This window comes from Ricinus communis, chromosome 1, assembly GCF_019578655.1.
Source record: "Ricinus communis isolate WT05 ecotype wild-type chromosome 1, ASM1957865v1, whole genome shotgun sequence".
Taxonomy (NCBI): Eukaryota; Viridiplantae; Streptophyta; class Magnoliopsida; order Malpighiales; family Euphorbiaceae; genus Ricinus; species Ricinus communis.
Genome location: NC_063256.1, coordinates 20166996 through 20185560, shown reverse-complemented (window position 1 = coordinate 20185560; position 18565 = coordinate 20166996). Strand labels below are relative to the sequence as shown.

At 31.2% G+C, this 18565-nt stretch overlaps 1 protein-coding gene across 3 annotated transcripts; it reads right to left on the bottom strand.

The window, feature by feature from the left end:
- Positions 1 to 13323: 13323 nt before the first annotated feature.
- LOC107261272 lies at positions 13324 to 17472 on the bottom strand. 3 transcript variants are annotated; one of them, XM_015719439.3, is made up of 3 exons: positions 17245 to 17472; positions 16004 to 16202; positions 13324 to 15150 (listed from the first exon to the last, which is right to left on the bottom strand). In XM_015719439.3, exons 1-3 carry the CDS (start codon positions 17444 to 17446, stop codon positions 13770 to 13772), a joined length of 1782 nt encoding a protein of 593 aa, XP_015574925.1. In that variant the 5' UTR covers positions 17447 to 17472; the 3' UTR covers positions 13324 to 13769. The 3 variants fall into 3 exon arrangements, with proteins under 3 accessions (XP_015574925.1, XP_048231597.1, XP_048231564.1); XM_048375640.1 differs by having other exon boundaries at positions 16004 to 16146; positions 17245 to 17371; XM_048375607.1 differs by lacking the exon at positions 17245 to 17472 and adding an exon at positions 16830 to 17170.
- Positions 17473 to 18565: the final 1093 nt, after the last annotated feature.

The following is an 18565-nucleotide window of genomic DNA, read 5'->3' as shown; positions in this document are numbered from 1 at the left end:
TTTAAATGTTAGAACACCATAGATAGTAGCACTCCCAGCCTAATAAAGGTTCTTTGTATGGCTTAATTTGTTCTGGTTCTGGTTGGAGTATGTCTTTGAAAGAGTTCACGACCTCCTCTTTACTGAAGCCAGAGTTAATCATGGACACCTGGTTTAGGGATGTTGTGTTGCTGTAGTTTGGTAAGGGATTTCTTATAGTGCTGCGTTGGTCAGGCTCGATCAATTTTTTGGTATCGATAAGGTCTTGAATTTCATACTTAGCCAGATACAGTTGTGAGTGTGGTGGCTGGGTGCTTGGTGGAATTTGCAGTAAGTATTGGGTTTATAGCCAGATGTGTTATGGTTAGGTGAGTTCTTAAGGGAAGTGGGTTGAAGCATGCTATTTTAAAGAGAGGTTACTTGAAATTGGAAAACTTCCTCAGTTATTGCACAACATTCACATCCAAGGTTTTGTTTCCTCCGGCTTGGTAATTCGCCCTTCCACTAGTTCTCACAGTCTTTCTTTTGTCATTCTTTATCTCTTCAACCTGTAGTCCATCGTCGTACAAATCCATGAAGGTTTTCAGGTGCATCATTTGCAACCTTGCAACCCATCTTGGAAGAATATTTCGGACCGCCATATGAACTTGGTCCTTTTTAGAGGGCTTGTTCTTCAATAATCTAGACTTATTCCTCCATGTAGTCAAGAAATTAGAGGACTTATTTGGTTTTGCTTGGTGGACTCAAGATCCTTAATTGACACTTCCAAATGAGTATGATAATCATAATGCTTGACAAAAGAGTTATATAAATCATGCCATTCAGCTTTGGCAGATTTTTTCCAAACCATGGTACCAATTTACAGCGGGTCCTTCAAGTGATAGCACAAATAGCTTGACAAATTGGGTTCTACTCAACTGAGTAGTTTCCATGATTGTTACGTATTGTTTCATATGAACTTTTAGATCACTAATCCTGTTAAACTTGTTCATCTCGGGCATTCTAAACTTCAAAGGTAGCTTGTCTTCACCTGTCAAAATTAGCTCTTCGAAATCATTTTGTCAAGCCTTTGATTTTCAGCATGGATTTTGTCAAGCCTAGCGCTCAAGCTGCTTACAGCTTCACTGGTAGCAAGGGCGGTCTCCCTCTTAGCTTGGTCTAGCATAAATTCATCAAAGTCCTAGAAATTCTAGTGCACTCCCCTCCTAGTTGGGTCTTCAGCATTTGCAGTAGTAGCGGCAGCAGTAGCAACTGTAGGGGCAACAGCAGTTTTGGCAGCAACTACAGCCGAGTCAACAACAATAGAGGATTAACTGGTGCAATAGGAGAAGCAGGTGGGGCTTGGTTCATAGCCATCCTAGCCAAGAGTTGTTGGAGCTCTTCCCGAATCACACCCCTTAAATCATCGATGACAGCATTCTTGAGAATCTCAACATCTTGCTCGTTAGCTCTTTCATTGGCCATTCAGATGTAGCTTCAGTAGCTTGCGCCTCGATCTTTCAAGATGTTCTAACGCAGCCTGAATTCTCAAAAAAATGGGTACTCTTTCCAGCCTCCCATTATATTGTCTCTTCCAATCCATAGGAGAATCTATATGGCTAAAAAATAAGGATTAATGTGATGCATGTGATGCATGAGATGCATGATGCGATGCATGTGCAATGCATACAGACTGAAAAAGAAAAAGGGTTAGCACAGACAATAATATACAATTCATCCTTCCAACCTTATCAGTCCCACACGGTTGTGGTGAGTCTTTCTTCCTTGGGATTTTGGATTTGGGCTTTCTATCAATAGGGGATAGTAAGCCTAATGCATATTCCATAAGCTCTTAAAGCAGATTTAAAACAAACAAGGCAATGTTTCTCAGTATAAGCATAAAAGCCTGCATATTTTGGGTCTAGGGCCTGATTTCAGATATTTTGGGCCAAGGCCTTTAATACAGGCTTTAGACACTTATAAGGAAAAACATTTCATATAGCAAGCAATAAGATTCCTAAGGGAGATTTCTACAGTCATTACCATCAGTTAAGTCTTAGGTAAGGATAAAGGCTCCCACAAGTAAAAAGTGGTCTTCCTTGGCTCATCTCACCACTCAAGAGTCCATTTGATGAAAGAGATTCACTTATTACTTGTGAGTGACGATTAGCCAGTGCCGTAATTCTAAGGTTCGAGTGGAACCAAAGAACCACTAACCGACGCCATAGGGGTTATAGGGACCAAAGTGCACAGTATGTGAAAATGGTGTAGTGATGCAAGAATAATCCATTAAATAATAAAACTAAAGAAAAACATACACTAAAATCAGCTTCTCCTGTCCCCAGTAGAGTCACCACTTTGGCCGACAGTTTCGGGCGTAGCCACTACGGCACTGTAAGGCTTTTCTACCTAATTGGAAACACGCTAACTAGCCACTAAGACTAGCGCAGAGATAGAAGTCACCACCCAAGTAATTCACCGGGACACCTTTGCTAATGATGATGTTTCTTAGATTCCATAAGGAAGCTTACGCCATAAATCCAGAGATGGATCTGGAAGCCAACTTTCTTATTTGTGTATCTTAGTCTTTAATTTTATTATTAACAACACATTCTCAATAAACACAGCAGTTCATATGGGTCTTACAATAAACACTCCTAGACCGTTATAGAGATTAACAAGGTATATAGTAGTACAAATATCTTGAGAAAGATTAGAAGACACTCTGATTCTATTTATGTTTCATTAGGTTGAATAACTAAAGGATATTTATAAAGGTTATAAAGCTGAGCCTCAAAATCCACTTCTATTATTAGATGCTAGAGCACTTTGCACAAACTATATAGTAGCAAAAAGTTTTAGAGAAAGATAGAATAAACTCTTATTTATTTCTGCTCCCTTAACTTGAATGATTAAAGGATGTTTATAGAGATTACAAAGTTGGTGCCTCTAGTACTATTTACCAACTCAAAAGTAAAATAATTAAAACACATAATACAACAGGACAATTGGTGCCTCTAGTACCATTTTCTAGTTGTATATTAGCATAATAATTTACACAACTTTAAATCTTTTTATTCAAAGAGATAAGATTCTTATTTCTATGCCTCTCACGATAGTGCCTTATCCTTTTGGTTGTCACAAGACAAAGGATGCTTGTGAGCGCATAGGTTTTCAAGCTTAGCCCTTCATCACTGTGTCGAGAAACTAGGCCTCTTTCGAAAAGGACCATTCGGTTGAGGGCCTTAGAGGACCACAATGATCATGTGACCATCAAAAAAGTGGACTCACCATCCCAAAATGTCAAAACAAATAAGGAGGGTAAGGATGACAATTTTATATCCCTTACACATAGCCGTAGATTCTCCCTTCCTAATATCAAAGATTTTAGGTTTAGAAAGTTAGGTACAAATAGGGAATGTATAAGGCACCCCTATTCACCTAAGTATGAGCCTAGCCTTCACTAGAGTTTATCGAGCCTAATAAAATTGCCTTATCCTAGTCCCTTTTGCTCATTTTAGAACACATACATTTTTTATCTCATTAATCATGTAAGGTGAGCAAAACAATTCTAACCTAGAACTAATCCTGAAAAGACCTAAAACTAGTTCTAAAATAAGGTACTTTGATACCTTAGGTTTTGTCTTTACATGCAAGGTGATCAAATTAGATTTTGATTATATTACCTAAATCTAGGTACCATACTCATTTTATCTTTGAATTTTAGAAGAACACAAATAAGAGACTCAGGGAGCTTATATTGGTAAGCTTTGTTTTTTTAATGGTACGCATATAAGATGATCACTTATAAGTCCTAGATTGGTTTTAATCTCTTAAATATGTAAGGTGAAAACAGAAAGCGTTAAAGTAAATCATACATAGAAAGAAGGAGAAGAAAATAAATCTGAAAAGGGATTAAGAAAACTGGAGTGATTATGGGGAAAATAAAATACAAGCCACGGTTTAAAGCCTCAAAACAAATAATAAAGGAATTAATTAACTAATTAACTAAGTCAATCCTAAAAAGTCTAAAAGAGGCCACTCAAAGTCTTTAAACCGGATTACCAAAACCTGTAACTATGAAGGATTAAGTTAGAGTTAGGAAAAGGGAATTAGCAAATAATAAGTAACTAATAAAACAAATTATGGAACAAAATTTGAAGGCATTTAATATAAAAGGATAAGCTATTGGCAATAAATCAATGAAATTATAGATGACAAAAAAAACATATTTAAGCAAGTAATTGAATGAAATAAGCAAAAATTAAACAAATTAAGACATTATAGAACTGAACTCGCATAGGTATAGGGCAAATTTGTGCAAATTCAACTCAAAACCTTGGCTAAAGGTGAAATGACTCTGTTTTGGCCTAAACGGTGAAAATTGCCAAGATAAGATTGAACTTGCGTGAGTTCAAGAGTGAAACTGCACGAGGAAAGTGCTTAGGACTCACCAAATACTCAAAACGGCAAGAAAGAAAGCTTAAAACGACACACTGAAGATAAACTCGCTTGAACCCACCCGAGTATAGAGTGAACTCGTGCAAGTTCAAGTGTTACAAACCTTAAACCAATCAAAACAACTACATTTTGACTTAAAACAACAAGGTAAAGATAACATCATTAGAATCCGCACGAGTATAGGGTGACCCCATACAAGTTCAGGTTATACATACTCAAAAATGTTCACAATGGCTTCATTTTATGAAAAACGATGTAGCCTTAAGTGAGGATGAGTTAGACTCGCGAAGATATAGGCTAGACCCACGTAATCTCAACTTACACAACTCTAAAATATAATGATTGAAGCCAACTAGTCAACAAATCACATCACCAAACTAATATTAAATGATAAAATGATGATTAAAATATGAAAAATGAACTAGGATTAGCTCTTAAGAGATTACCTTTTTCAATAAACTAAAAAATTCAGTAAAAGCAGAAAATTAAATTTGTCCAAGAAAATTCTTACAATTATCAATTTAAGCCATGGAATAAAGGTTATCTTTCTATTATTTTTTATCTTAAATCTCTCTTTTTCTTTCTTTTTAGTTCTAAGGAATTAAGATTAAAAGTCCTCTTTATCTTTTCCTTTTTCTTTATTTCTTCTCTATTTTTTAAGGTGGCTCACTCTTCTAAGAATAATTGATAATCCATAAAACACTAAAATTGATGTTTAAATGTAGGAAACATTAGGGTAAAAAAGAATCAATGATGGGGATTAATTTTTTTTTTCCATTTTCTTGGAGGCTATAGATGGTTGCTATGTTATGTAAAGAGATTTTTGTTTCTTTATGACATGGTTAAGCCACAAGAGCTGCCATCCCAAGCTCGAGCGAGCTTAGGTTGAGCCCGCCTTGAGCTCGTGCGGGCTTAGGCCTAGGGATCAGGTGAAACAATGCTCAGGCTCCTTTCCTTCTCGCTTAGTGACGTTTAAGGTATTTTTGGACTAAAATTGTTTCTTCTTCCTTTAACTATCAATCGACTAAAATTCCTCATCATTTTGCTTAATGAAATTTCAGTCTGAAGTTTCGATGATGATGGATATTAAACTATTTAATCCATTAAAGAGATATTAGATATTTTATTCACATTTACCGTCTATCTTTAACTTAAAGATATAATATTTTAATAAGGTTACATTTAGAGATGTTAAAATAATTATTAAAAATATAAAAATCTACCGGTATAATTTGACATAATTCAGATGTTAAAATAATTAACCCTATTAAAAATAATAAAACATATATCATAGCTTTTATATTTTTAAATATTATATAGTCATATACCTGAGAATTTTCCCATTAGCAACTTCACTAAATTTATTTCCTTGCCCCTCATATATGCTTCCATTAATCGCAGCCATCCTGCAAGTGTTTTCAACTTTAAAATAGCATGTTTTGATGGCTAGGCCACCTTCTTTGTTGGGAAAGGTTATCAGGTTCTTCTCTTGACAGCTAAAAATAGAGTCAAGAAACAGTTTCTTCAGCCATTTTCCCTCCTCTATCAGCAAAGTAAGCTCTGTGTTTTATGAGAATCATTTTGTACTAGTGGTTATATGTTGTTTAGGACATTCATGATCTCAATAGTTAATGAAAAACTTGATATTGGAAGTTGGATTTCTAAAACATGTAAATTTTGTATGTATGAGTGAATTGTCTTGTTGGTATTAAAAGTTTGCCATTTATATAAAATTAGTATCAATTCTTCAATTTGTTTCTTTTTATTACCACACTCATTATTTTTGTTTCATTTAATGGTACCAAAAAGGATTCCAACCATAATTTATTAATGTAGCAACCGGAAATCCACATAAACATTCTCCATATTTATACATCACATGCTGATTGGACTTTTTAGTCTCATTCAACAACCTAAAATTAGTAAATAATCCTAAAATCTAAATCCAATTTTGATGATTCTTCTCTCAAAAAAAAAAAAATCTTTTGATTCTTCTCATTCCATTGGTTTCTAAAATCTTCAAAAACTTATACCAAAATCCCATTCTTTCACCATATTCTCTTCATCTTACGAAAGATTCTTTTCACTATACCCTTTGCCCGTATCAAAAAGAAAAAAAAAAAAACTAGCCATTAATGGCTTCTTTCATGAAATGAATGACAAATATCCTTCCACAACAGCTTCTTTGGGACGACGCTCAGTTGTTTCAATTGAACTCATCAAAAACAAAAAGTGATGGATGTTGGTTGTTATTTTTTTAAGAATTTTGAATGTTGAGGTAAAGTGAAAGTGGTGGCATGGGAGAGCGGCAATGCTTATGGGTTTTGAAGGTAAGATTGTTTGGAATATGCAGTTCGTGGTTGTGATGGAATTGAGGATTTTGAGTGTTTATACAAGACAACTTGTTAAAAAGGTTGTTAAAAAGGTTGAGATGGTATCTAAATTTTATTAAACTTGTCGTTTACCGTGCGTTAATTTATAATATTAAAAAAATAATAGCAAATGAATTATTTTTAAATATTCTTCTTAATCTTTTAAAATTTTAAAATTTTATTAGTATAATAATATAAAAAAAATTAAAAAATACTAATTAATTAATTTTAATATTATATAAATTAATACTATCAAAATAATTGATATTATCTTTTTTAAATAAAAAGTAATTTATAATTGAATATAATATTAAAAATATAAATTCAGATGTTGTTTTCTAAAATTAAAATTGTTATATAATTGGAAAACTAATTTATTAATTAATATAGTATTTTCTAAAATAAAATTAGTATCATTATCTTATTAGAAAACTATTTATTAGTTAATATAATATTAAAATATAATTAATATATTATTTTTAGAATTAGGATCAGTATTTAATTAAGAATATAACTTATTAATCAATAAATTAATGGAAAAAAGTATAAAATATACATAAGCTTTAATGTCATGTGTCAAAAATAAATACACATATCAAAACAAAAGTCTTATATGTCAAAAATTAAGCACACATATCAAAATTTTAAAATTCAGAAATTAATGATATATATATATATATGAAGATAATGGACTGCTTTCCTTTTATCCTTAGATTCTATTGCAGACTTCTAGCTTATTAGAGTTGCATTATTTTGCAAACTCTACCGGATCCATTCTATTGCATGCCTCTTTCATTTTCTTGTTTAAGCTTAGGCACTCTGTCACTAATAGCATTTATAATGAGTTTTAAGGCTTATGTCAACTAATTTTTGTCGTGTCCCACATTGTTAATTGAGATTAAAAAGTCCAATCAGAATGTAATATGTAAATGTATGAAATGTTTATGTGGCCTCTCAGCTGCTGTGTCAATAAATTATGCTCAATCTTTTTTAATATTACTAAATAAAATAAAAATAATAGGTGTAGTATTAAAAAATAAATTAATTAAAAAATAATACCAATTCGATATAAATAATAAAAATTTAGTAATAAAAAAAAAATCTATCTCTATAATTTATTCGTATATATATAAGTATAAGTATAAAAGGACCCATCATCAGTTCAGTCAACTCTAAGAAACCCACACATACGGGTGTTAAATACCAGGAAAGTAATGGAAAAATGGGACAAGACTATTAAATAATTTTATTATTCTACAATCTTATACCAACTATCACCATTTAGTGTACAGCCATTAAATAGTTAGGCCTGTTGGACCAAACTAAATTATGAAGAGTTTTTAATTAATATAAATGATGTTTGACTTGGTTATTTTAGTATAATTGTATTAATAAATTAATGAAGCATGTTAAATATAGGGTATAGATAATAATAAAAGAGATAAATATAATTTCAAAATAAGTAAATGCATCTATGTGGTTATTCTTTTTTAAGTAACATGATAAAGAGAATTGCAGAAATAATACAAATTCATCTTAGAAGTCAAAACTTTACGATCTCTAAAATTTTTAATGTAAATTAAATTAATATTCAAAAAAATTTAGATAAATATTTGGTTTCATCTTAAAATTTAAATATAATATATCATATTATTTTTGTAATATATATTAATAATTATTATTTATAGATAATTTCTTTTAAGACAAAACCTAAAAGATTATAATCAATTACAACTAAAAGACGAAGTACAAATTCACTTGCCAATTAAGTAATCCTTGATTTCTTTTCTTATTTATTTAGTTATCATGCAGTACCATGAGCGTGCAAGGATTCTTAAGAATCATATTTCTTTTATAAAGGCTAATAAAATTATTTATTTTGGTTTTTTGATTCCATATTATAAGGTGATTCTCGTAAGATATGAAAGGCTTATTGTTATGGAACAGCCTACACACCAAGAGGATGACCATGACCAAGGAAGCAAGGATAAAATTGAGGACATTGTCAATCCAATTATTCTGCCTCAAGGACCTATAATAAGATCACGAGCCAAGAAAATTCAACAAGCATTAATCAGTCATCTACAAGATTTGGTGAATTTGGCTTGTAATGGGTTGCAAGGAATCCAAGGCTTGGAGACAAGATCAAATAAAGTTATTTATAACTTAATTCAAGTTCACTTCAAAATGGGCCTACTTAAGTTTGTTTTTAGTTTTTAGCCTTCTTAATTTAGTGGAATTAAATGTTTATATTTTTAGCATAATGTATTTTAGTGAAAAGTTAAGTGGTGCAGCCTTGAAGTATTTAACATATGATGAGGAGTTATATACTTTAATTCGAGCTTTGCATACATGGCAACATTATTTGTGGCCTAAAGAGTTTGTGATACATACGGACCATGAAAGTTTAAAGCATTTGAAGGGTCAAGATAAGCTGAATTGTAGGCATGTCAAATGGGTGGAATTCATAGAAACATTTCCATATATGATTAGCTCAAGCAAGGTAAAGAGAACGTGGTTGTTGATGCATTGTTAAGAAGGTATACTTTAATTAATTCTCTTAGTGCCAAATCATTGGGTTTTGAGCATATTAAGGAGTTATATCTTAATGATGATGATTTTGGTGATATATATGTATCTTATGGTAATGAGCCTGTTTCAAATGAATTTTACTTGTTTGATAGTTTCTTGTTTAAGAAAAATAGATTGTGTATTCCTAAGTGTTCTATGAGAGAATTGTTAATTAAAGAAGCACATGGAGGAGGCTTGATGGGTCATTTTGGGGTAAATAAAACCTATGATATGCTGATAGAACATTTATTTTGCCCTGGTATGAAACATGATGTGCATAAGGTTTGTGAACATTGTATAACATGTCGAGAGGCTAAGTCTAGGTTGAAACCACATGGTTTATATATACCATTACCTGTTCCTATTGAACCTTGGACTGATTTATCTATGAATTTTGTGCTTGGATTGCCTAAAACTAGGAAGGGTCATGATAATATCTTTGTTGTAGTTGATAGATTTAGTAAGATGGCTCATTTTATACCATGTCATAAAACTGATGATGCTAAGTTGATTGCTAATTTATTGTTCAAAGGAGTTGTGTGTTTGTATGGCATACCTAAGAGCATTGTTAGTGATAGAGATGTTAAATTTTTGAGTCATTTTTGGCGTATTTTATGGGAAAAGTTAGGAACTAAGTTGTTATTCTCAACTACTTGCCATCCTCAAACTGATGGCCAAACTGAAGTAGTTAATCAGACTTTGATTACTTTGCTTAGGGCAATTATAGAAAAGAATATTAGGATGTGGGAGGATTGTTTACATTTTGTGGAGTTTGCTTACAATAGGGTTGTTCATAGCACTACTAATTATTCTTTATTTGAAATTGTTTATGGTTTTAATCCACTTACTCCTATTGATTTATTACCATTGCCACCTAACAGATTTGTGAGTATTGATGATAATTCAAAGGCAGATTTGGTGAAGAATTTACATGAGCAGGTTAAGGAAAGGATTGAAAAGTAAAATGCTAAAGTAGCTTCACGTGTGAATAAAGAAAGGAAGCCAATGATTTTTCAATTTGGCGATTGGGTTTGGGTACATTTCCGCAAAGAAAGGTTTCCATACCAAAGGAAATCCAAGTTGAAACCAAGGGGGGATGGTCCTTTTCAAATACTTGAAAGAATTTAACGACAACGCATACAAAGTGGATTTGCCAGGTGAGTACAATGTAAGTGCTTCATTTAATGTAGCTGATTTGAGTCCTTTTGATGTAGGTGATGCTTTTAATTCGAGAACGAATCCTTTTGAGGAGAGGAAAAATATTATGGAACAACCTACATACCAAGAGGATGACCATGATCAAGGAAGCAAAGATAAAATTGAAGAGATTGTCAATCCAATTATTCTGCCTCAAGGACCTATAACAAGATCACAAGCTAAGAAGATTCAACAAGCATTAATTAGTCATCTACAAGATTTGGTGAATTTGGCTTGTAATGGGCTGCAAGGAATTCAAGGCTTGGAGACAAGATCAAATAAAATTATTTACAACTTAATTCAAGTTCAACTTCAAAATGGGTCTACTTAAGTTTGTTTTTAGTTTTTAGCCTTCTTAATTGAGTGGAATTAAACGTTTGTATTTTTATCATAATGGGCTGTTTAAACATGTCAATTTAGAAGCCCATTAGTTTTATTGCTTTGATAATGGACTGTCCAAACTTGTTTATGTTAAAGCCCATAAGTTGAGTTTGTTTATTTTAAGGTATGAGTTTTTTAGGTCTTGTAAAAACTATAATATAAAGGCTAAGAACGAATTTCATTGGAGATTTTTGATAAATTACAACCAAAGGGTTGTTTGCTTTTGTCTTTGTGTTCTTGAGTTGAATACATGCTAAAGGAACATTCAAGTAGACTGATCACCTTCTTGTGGAGTGTTTCAAATCTGGAATTTAGAAAACAAGTTTTCTTTATTCTAGATCTTTGATTATCTTTCTAAGCAATATGAATTCTAGCCTTCTTAGGGGTTGAGATTGAATTATTATTGGAGTTTTCAAGTTAATGTTGTAGGAGTCCATAATAATCAAAATGGTTCTCAAGCTTTCTTGGAGGTTCCGTATCACTTATACATACGACTTTCATCGAATATGACTTTCTATAAAATTTTATATGCATCTATAAGATCGGGTATGGATTACTCATGCTTTAAAAGATATTCAAATTTATATTTTAATTTTACATTATAGTTTTATGTAATATCTAATTAATTTCTTCATTTCAAAAAAATAAATAACTTTTAATTTATGTGTGGATAAAAAATATAATGGTATTGTAGAAAACTGAAACTATTTCTTAGAAAAGTCATTTCAAAAAATATAGAAAAACTGAATTTTATTTTTCTATTTTTTATTTTATCTATGGAAGGCCCAGTAGGCCATGAGCTATACAAAAAGCGGTATTACATTGATCATAAAAATAAAATGTCTCGTAGTGTAAAAATGAGGATTTGAACTCAAGATCACCACCTTAGCACTTAAGTTAAGTCTCAAGTGTTCGTCTTTTTCTTTTTAATAACTCTTAACTTAACTTTTGATTTTTTAATATTCTAAATCAAAAATAAAAAATTAGAAAAAATTGAAAATAAAAAAAGAAATAAAAATTGAAAATAAAAAGTTCTCTACAACTAAATAAACCTTAATAAATTAATTAACGTCATTACTTTTTCTCTAAAATATTCTTACTAAACTTTCTACATATGCTACAATTTTAAAGTATAAAATGTGAAAATTTATGACATATGATAATATTTATATTAATTGATAAAAGGTATTTTTGATAATTATTTATTAAATTAACAATTAAAAATAAAAATAGATTATTTTTAAACTGATTTTAGAATGGAGGGAGTACATTATTATCTAGCCCACAAGAGAAGAGAGGTTTGTAACTTTAGCATATTTAGTTCATTGAATATTGAACCGTTTAGTTTAAGTTCAAACATAACTTTACTCCACTTTCATATAAAGTAGTTACTCCACTCCATATTAATTGAAGTTTTTCAGTATTTTAATTAAATTAAGTAAGCATTTAATAAATTTAATGATAATAAAATAATTAAATTAGATTAAATTATCATTCTATAGATATTTTTAGAATTTATTACACCCTCTTATAAATTTGTAAGATTTTATAAAACAAATTATAGATAAAGTTAATATAAGGATAAAATAAAAAAGAAAAAATAGATATCATATTAAATATATAAAAATAATAAATAATTAAATATTTTTATTTAAAAAAAAAAAGACAATTAGTATGAAATAGAAAAAATAATTAATTTCGAGATATTGATATTCTCTATCCGACTTTAATAGACTATTTTTAATTCGTACAACAATTAAAAAATTCAGTTATTCTTTTTCAATTTCACTATTTTTTACTATTTTCTTATAAAGTACCCTTAATAGATTTTTTAATGCTTGCACAATAATTTAAATATTGATAGTCTTGCCAACCTAACTATAATTTGACATTTAAATAAAAAGATATTTATATTAGGAACTCAAAAAAGATTTGTATAGTAATTTACAATTTCAAAGTCAAGTAAGTAGAAATTAATTATAGGCGTTAATATCCATATTAACTAGTAAAATATATTTTAGACATTTAATCATTAAATTAACAACTAGAAGAAAAATGCTAAACATTTCACCTATTTTTATCCTAATGCTTGCCGACCTAATGTAGCATATAATATTTTTACATTATATGTGGGTAAGAGTTGTGACAAAAATAAATAGGTTATGTAGCACTACTCTAACTAAGAACTAAGAAAAAAAAAGTGGCCTATAATTATAGACGGACTAAAAAGGGAAAAAGTCTATTAAAGTTAATGAAAAATCTAAAAAGTTTGTGTCAAATTATTGAGTGAAAAGATAACTATATGAATCTTCAAAAGGATATTTTAAATCCATCTACGTTTACAGTCGGTTGTACAAAGGAGGGGGGAAACAAAGAAGAAGAATTAAATAAGTAACTGCATATTTCATTTTAACTAGTGGTACTAGTTCCGGATATCAGTTGATGACAATATTATGTACACACAAGCCATGCAACTCAGATTTCCAGTTAATAAATAAGGGAACTGGGGTATGGAGGAACTAAGAACAGACCTGAAATTGTTTTCCTGCCAAAAGATTATATGCTAATTTGGATTTCCAGCCAACAAAAAGACTAAAGAAGCTCAAGTTAGCTTGGACAAAAACCAGTCAAAATCCTTCACTCCGTGTGCTGACCATATATGAACACCATCTTATGCTGCAGTTCTGACCTGATATTTATGTTCCGAACAGTGCACACACATTCAATCACCAAGCAAGGTTCATCTGGAACACCTGCTACAAACCTAGAGTTATACATTCTTGTTCCATCTGAAACCCGACCAAAAAGGAATACCCCACCCACCTCGAGTCACAGTTTAAGTACTCGTTTTGAGGCATTAATATTTCGATAATGCTGAGATTGTCCAGATGCTTCTGCCGTGTACCTTTGGCAGTCACATTCCTGTGCTTGATTAGAAACATAGTCTACATCCCTGCGCCAGGCATTATCAGTTTCCTTCCTGATACTAATTGTCAAAGGTGCTCCCACATAAACTGGAAGTTCATTCATCTTTTTGTTGAATTCTATTTGACGGTCACGGTCCATAGGACCGAATGAAGCTTCCTGGTGCTGCATTTTGGAGAGATTATCTCGAAAATGCTGAGATCTTGCAGATGCTTCTGGCATGTACCTTTCATAATCACATCCTTGTGCTTGATTAGCAATATAGTCCACATCCCCGTGCCAGGCGTTAGCATTTACATTTCTGGTACTAATTGTTAAAAGTGCCCCTATGTGACCTGGAAGTTCATTCATATTTTTGTTGAATTCTGTTTGATGGTCCATAGGACTGAATGAAGCTGGCTGATACTGCATTTTGAAGGGATTATTCTGAAAGTACTGAGATCTTCCAGATGGTCCTGCCATGTACCTGTCAGAATCACATCTCTGTAACCGATTAGCAACACAGTCTACAACCCTTTGAGAGGCATTAACACTTTCCTTTCGGGTACTAATTTGTAATGGTGCCCCCATGTATACTGGAAGTCCATTCATATTTCTGGTGAATTCTGTTTGACGGTCCATAGGATGGAATGAAGCTTGCTGGTGCTGCATTTTGAAGGGATTACCCTGATAGTGCTGGGATCTTCCAGATGCTTCTGCTATGTACCTTTCATATTCATGTCCCTCTGTTTTATTAGCAAAATAATCCACATCACTGATAGTAGGTCTCTGATATATTTCTGAGGCATGATCGAAGTGCCTATCAAAGAGATTAGCACTTCTGGCATTAAATGCTAGAGGTAACGACCTGTGTGCTGTAATGTCATTCATATTTCTGGAGGAACTTGTTTGAGGATGCCCACCATGGAAGAAAGTTGGCTGATAATGTGTTTGGCTTGGGAGTTCTTGATAAGATTCAGAACTTTTTTGAGTAAATTCCGAGTGACTCTTTACTTCACACATCTTAATAGCAGCGAAGAATCTAAATTTGAAGGTACTGCAGTGTCCCAAGCGGAAGGGCTCATCACATCTAGTGCCATCTCCTCTCTTGTTGTTATAACCTGGATAGTCTTGTTTCTTGAAATCAACACACTCGACTAATGCTAAAGAGTTTCTCCAGGCAAGTTCCTTTATGTTCCAGTGGCAAAATGGAGCTGATGTTTTGTGCGTAACATGTATTTCCCCAAAGGGTCGTAGCATGCCACTTGCATTCCTGAAGAAGCCTAGCACGAGTTTCTTATGCCTCCTACAACATAATATCCCCAGAAAAATAATGATAAAAAAACACTACAGATTTTTCTAAGACAAAGTGCCTAAACAACTACAAATGCCCAAATGCACTCATCTTTTGAGTTCAACTTATAGTGGCCCTCCTTTTGAACCCCATGAGTAATGGGTTATCCTGTATTTAAGAGATTCAGAATTCCAATCTTGCAAGGTTATAGGAAAGTGAGAAGGTGAAGGGCAACTGTAAAATGAAAATTTGGTAGCAAAGCAACATTCTTTTCACATTTTGCTTTGAAATTACATACTAGAATTACTTTTGTGATACTATCAACACAACATCCTATCCTCACAAAAGATTTAAAAGAAGAAACAAAGAGAAACAACCTTAAAAAGAAACCAATAACACATGACACTAACATCCATTTTAACACGCTGGGATGCTTTATATAAACATGATAGCATGTTAAAATTGGAAAAGATACAGATGAAATCCTATCAAAGATATATGGACAAAACCTAATGATGATAGTATCAACTAATTCTATGATTTGAAATTGCATTTGAACCTTAACCACTAAGCTGATATTTCAATCATGTTGTAGTGAAAAATAGTCCCACCAAGGTTCATGTCTGAAATACTAATTATTTTTTCATTCAGTTGGGCTTAAACATGGAAAGCAAATATTACTTATTTTTTTATTCATGTTAGGATTTAACCTGGAAAACCTTTTAAAACTAGAATGATTTAATTGCCAACAAGTTTAAATTTCAAGTTGATAATTGTATTATTTTGGAAAAATGGAGTTGGAACAGCTTCAGGAAATTAAAGAAAGAGCATTTCACAATAAAATAAATACAGTAAAACAGCTTACTTGATTAGCTGGACACTATCCTCCTTCCCATAAAACCCAGCATGAGGAAAGTTGTAGATGATTCGATCAAACTTCTGCATCTTCAAATCTGAGTGAAGTTTCATTTTGGTGGCATCCACTCCATGAATTGTTGTTGCTCCTAACTTCAACAGATTATCCAAATTTGATTTTGCTTTCTCGTATTTCTTAACCACAACAACTAATTGGCCACAAGTATTGATGACAATATAAGGAAAATGAAAGATGAAGAATAAAAGGGAAAGAAGAAAAGCAAATAGTAACGAAGAAGTAAAAAAAAGAAAAAAACTTAAAATAAATTAACAATTTATAACCAAGTTATAAGCCCAAATACAAAGCTGCAAGATATACTGAAATCATTAGAACACATCAAACTTCAAACAATTTATGTTTGCAACTTGAAGGAATTATTGCTGGTGAATATGTGATTTTCTGAAAATATAGATAATTTCAAGGAATCTTTCTATAACCATTTATTATTTTTCTTTCTTCACACTATTCATTGGCTTCATGACTACCTGAGATTATCTGTATTTCTAGATAGGAGACTTTTACAGTATTGAAACCTCATGGATTGCTTAGGAAAACATATTCAGTAGCTCTACTCCTGATCATCAATATTCCAAATAACCTTGAATAACCCAAATAAAAACAAGAACCAAAAGGGATTCTTTTTCTTTTTCGGAAAATAATTTGTTTCTTAAGGTTCCCATTGCAATTGAAGGAAAATGTAAACTAGTAACTAACCAACAAACGCAAAGACTGGAAAATTCATATTAGGTGTCAGGTAAAAGAAAAAATCAACTACCATATGACAATGACAGAACCTTCATTCCTAAGCATCCAACTTCGAATACATAAAGCCATTGGACTCGCTCATTAAATCCTAGCAATCTCTCTGCCCCTTCAAAAAACATGTGGGGTGATGAGTTTGAACCCTTCAGACCCCATTAACTAATAATAGGAAAACAAAATAACATCATCACTTGACCCAAAAACAATATTTGCTTTTCTAGAAAAAGCAGTAGCATTTTGCTAACCCTAAACCTCACAAAACGCAAGATGATTCTCAAGAATAAAATAGAGAATAAAGAAAGAGAAATGTCAGACAAGAAGATAACTTTATGACAATCTTCCCAAAACACCCGCACGTGTGTGTATATATATATATATATACACAGCAAGATATATAAATGGGCAAAAGAAGGAGACATGCAGATTACCATAGGAATCAAGAGAGGTGGCAACAATGTTAGTAGCAGAGCCAAAAGACTGAGCCAAACTTGAAGAGAAAGAGAAATCTCCTTCTCCAACTAAGAGTATACTGTGATTAGATGAATAGTGTTTTACCCATTTCTCTTGATCTTCCTGTTTCTCTTCTTCATTACCCATAATTTTTTTCTTTGTCTTTTCTGCATTGGCCATTATTGGGTAATATACACATATACCAGTACACAAAAACAAGGGTGCTTTTGCTTGCGGGGTTATAATTATATGGAAATAGATATATTTTGGAAATTTGAAGTTGGGTCAAAAGGTCTCTTGAGTTTTCTATTATACCTGTTTATGTTCCCATGATTAGCAACGTTAGTGATGTAAATGCTAAAAGATTTTTATTTGAGTTAATTTTTATTTATATCATTTAATAATTTTATATTTTAATATTAAGTATATATATTTAATTATTTAAAATTAATAAATATATCTCGATAATCTATCTATGAATTTAATGTATATCTAGATTAGATAAAAAAAATTAAAGTTGCTGTTTAAGGAATTAATTTAAAAAAATTTTAAATTTTAAATTTTGGCATAATTTTTTATAAAAGAAATTCAAAATTTGTCTATAAAGAAAATGGTAATTATAAAGAAAAAATTTTTAACACATAGTGAGGTAGTACAGTTTAAAAATCCTATTTTACTTTGTAATTCACATTTTGTTTACTTTTTATTTTCTTAAAAATAAAATTAAATTAAAAACTCTATTCTACATTTAAAATCTTATCTTTATTTTACTTTAATAAAGCACTAACTTTGCGTTATCCATTTCTATAAAATAGAGAGTTAGTATTTTCTTTCTTATGAGTTAATTTCACAATAGCTAATATTTTTCACATATTAAAATAAAAATAATAATAATTAAAAGAGTAGATTTTTAAAACTAACTTTAAATAAGTCGAGTACGAATCAGCATCACCGTTCTTATTTACAATTTATAACTTTAAACGAATAAATAAATAAGCCTTAAATTAATACAATATAAATAAATAATAAAAATTAAAAAATAATAAAAATTGTGCTATAATTAATATGTTTTGTATGTAGTATATTATATTATAAATAAAGTATATTCTTAATATATGTATATACACTTATGAATATTTTGCAAGCCTCTGTGTCCTTTTCTATCTACCTATCTATTTATATATATAATATATATTATATATATTATATATAATATTACATATATAATATTTTATATATATATATATTATATATATAATATAATATATATATATATTTGATCCTTGCAGTTACTGATTT

What these genes read in the sequence shown, in the direction of transcription:
- LOC107261272 (XM_015719439.3), bottom strand. Translation starts at nt 17,446, where the DNA reads ATGGCCAATGCAGAAAAGACAAAGAAAAAAATTATGGGTAATGAAGAA. An exon ending in CACCTCTCTTGATTCCTATG is followed by an intron (nt 16,203 to 17,244) that starts GTAATCTGCATG and finishes GTGGCCAATTAG; the next exon opens with TTGTTGTGGTTAAGAAATAC. An exon ending in GATAGTGTCCAGCTAATCAA is followed by an intron (nt 15,151 to 16,003) that starts GTAAGCTGTTTT and finishes ATTATGTTGTAG; the next exon opens with GAGGCATAAGAAACTCGTGC.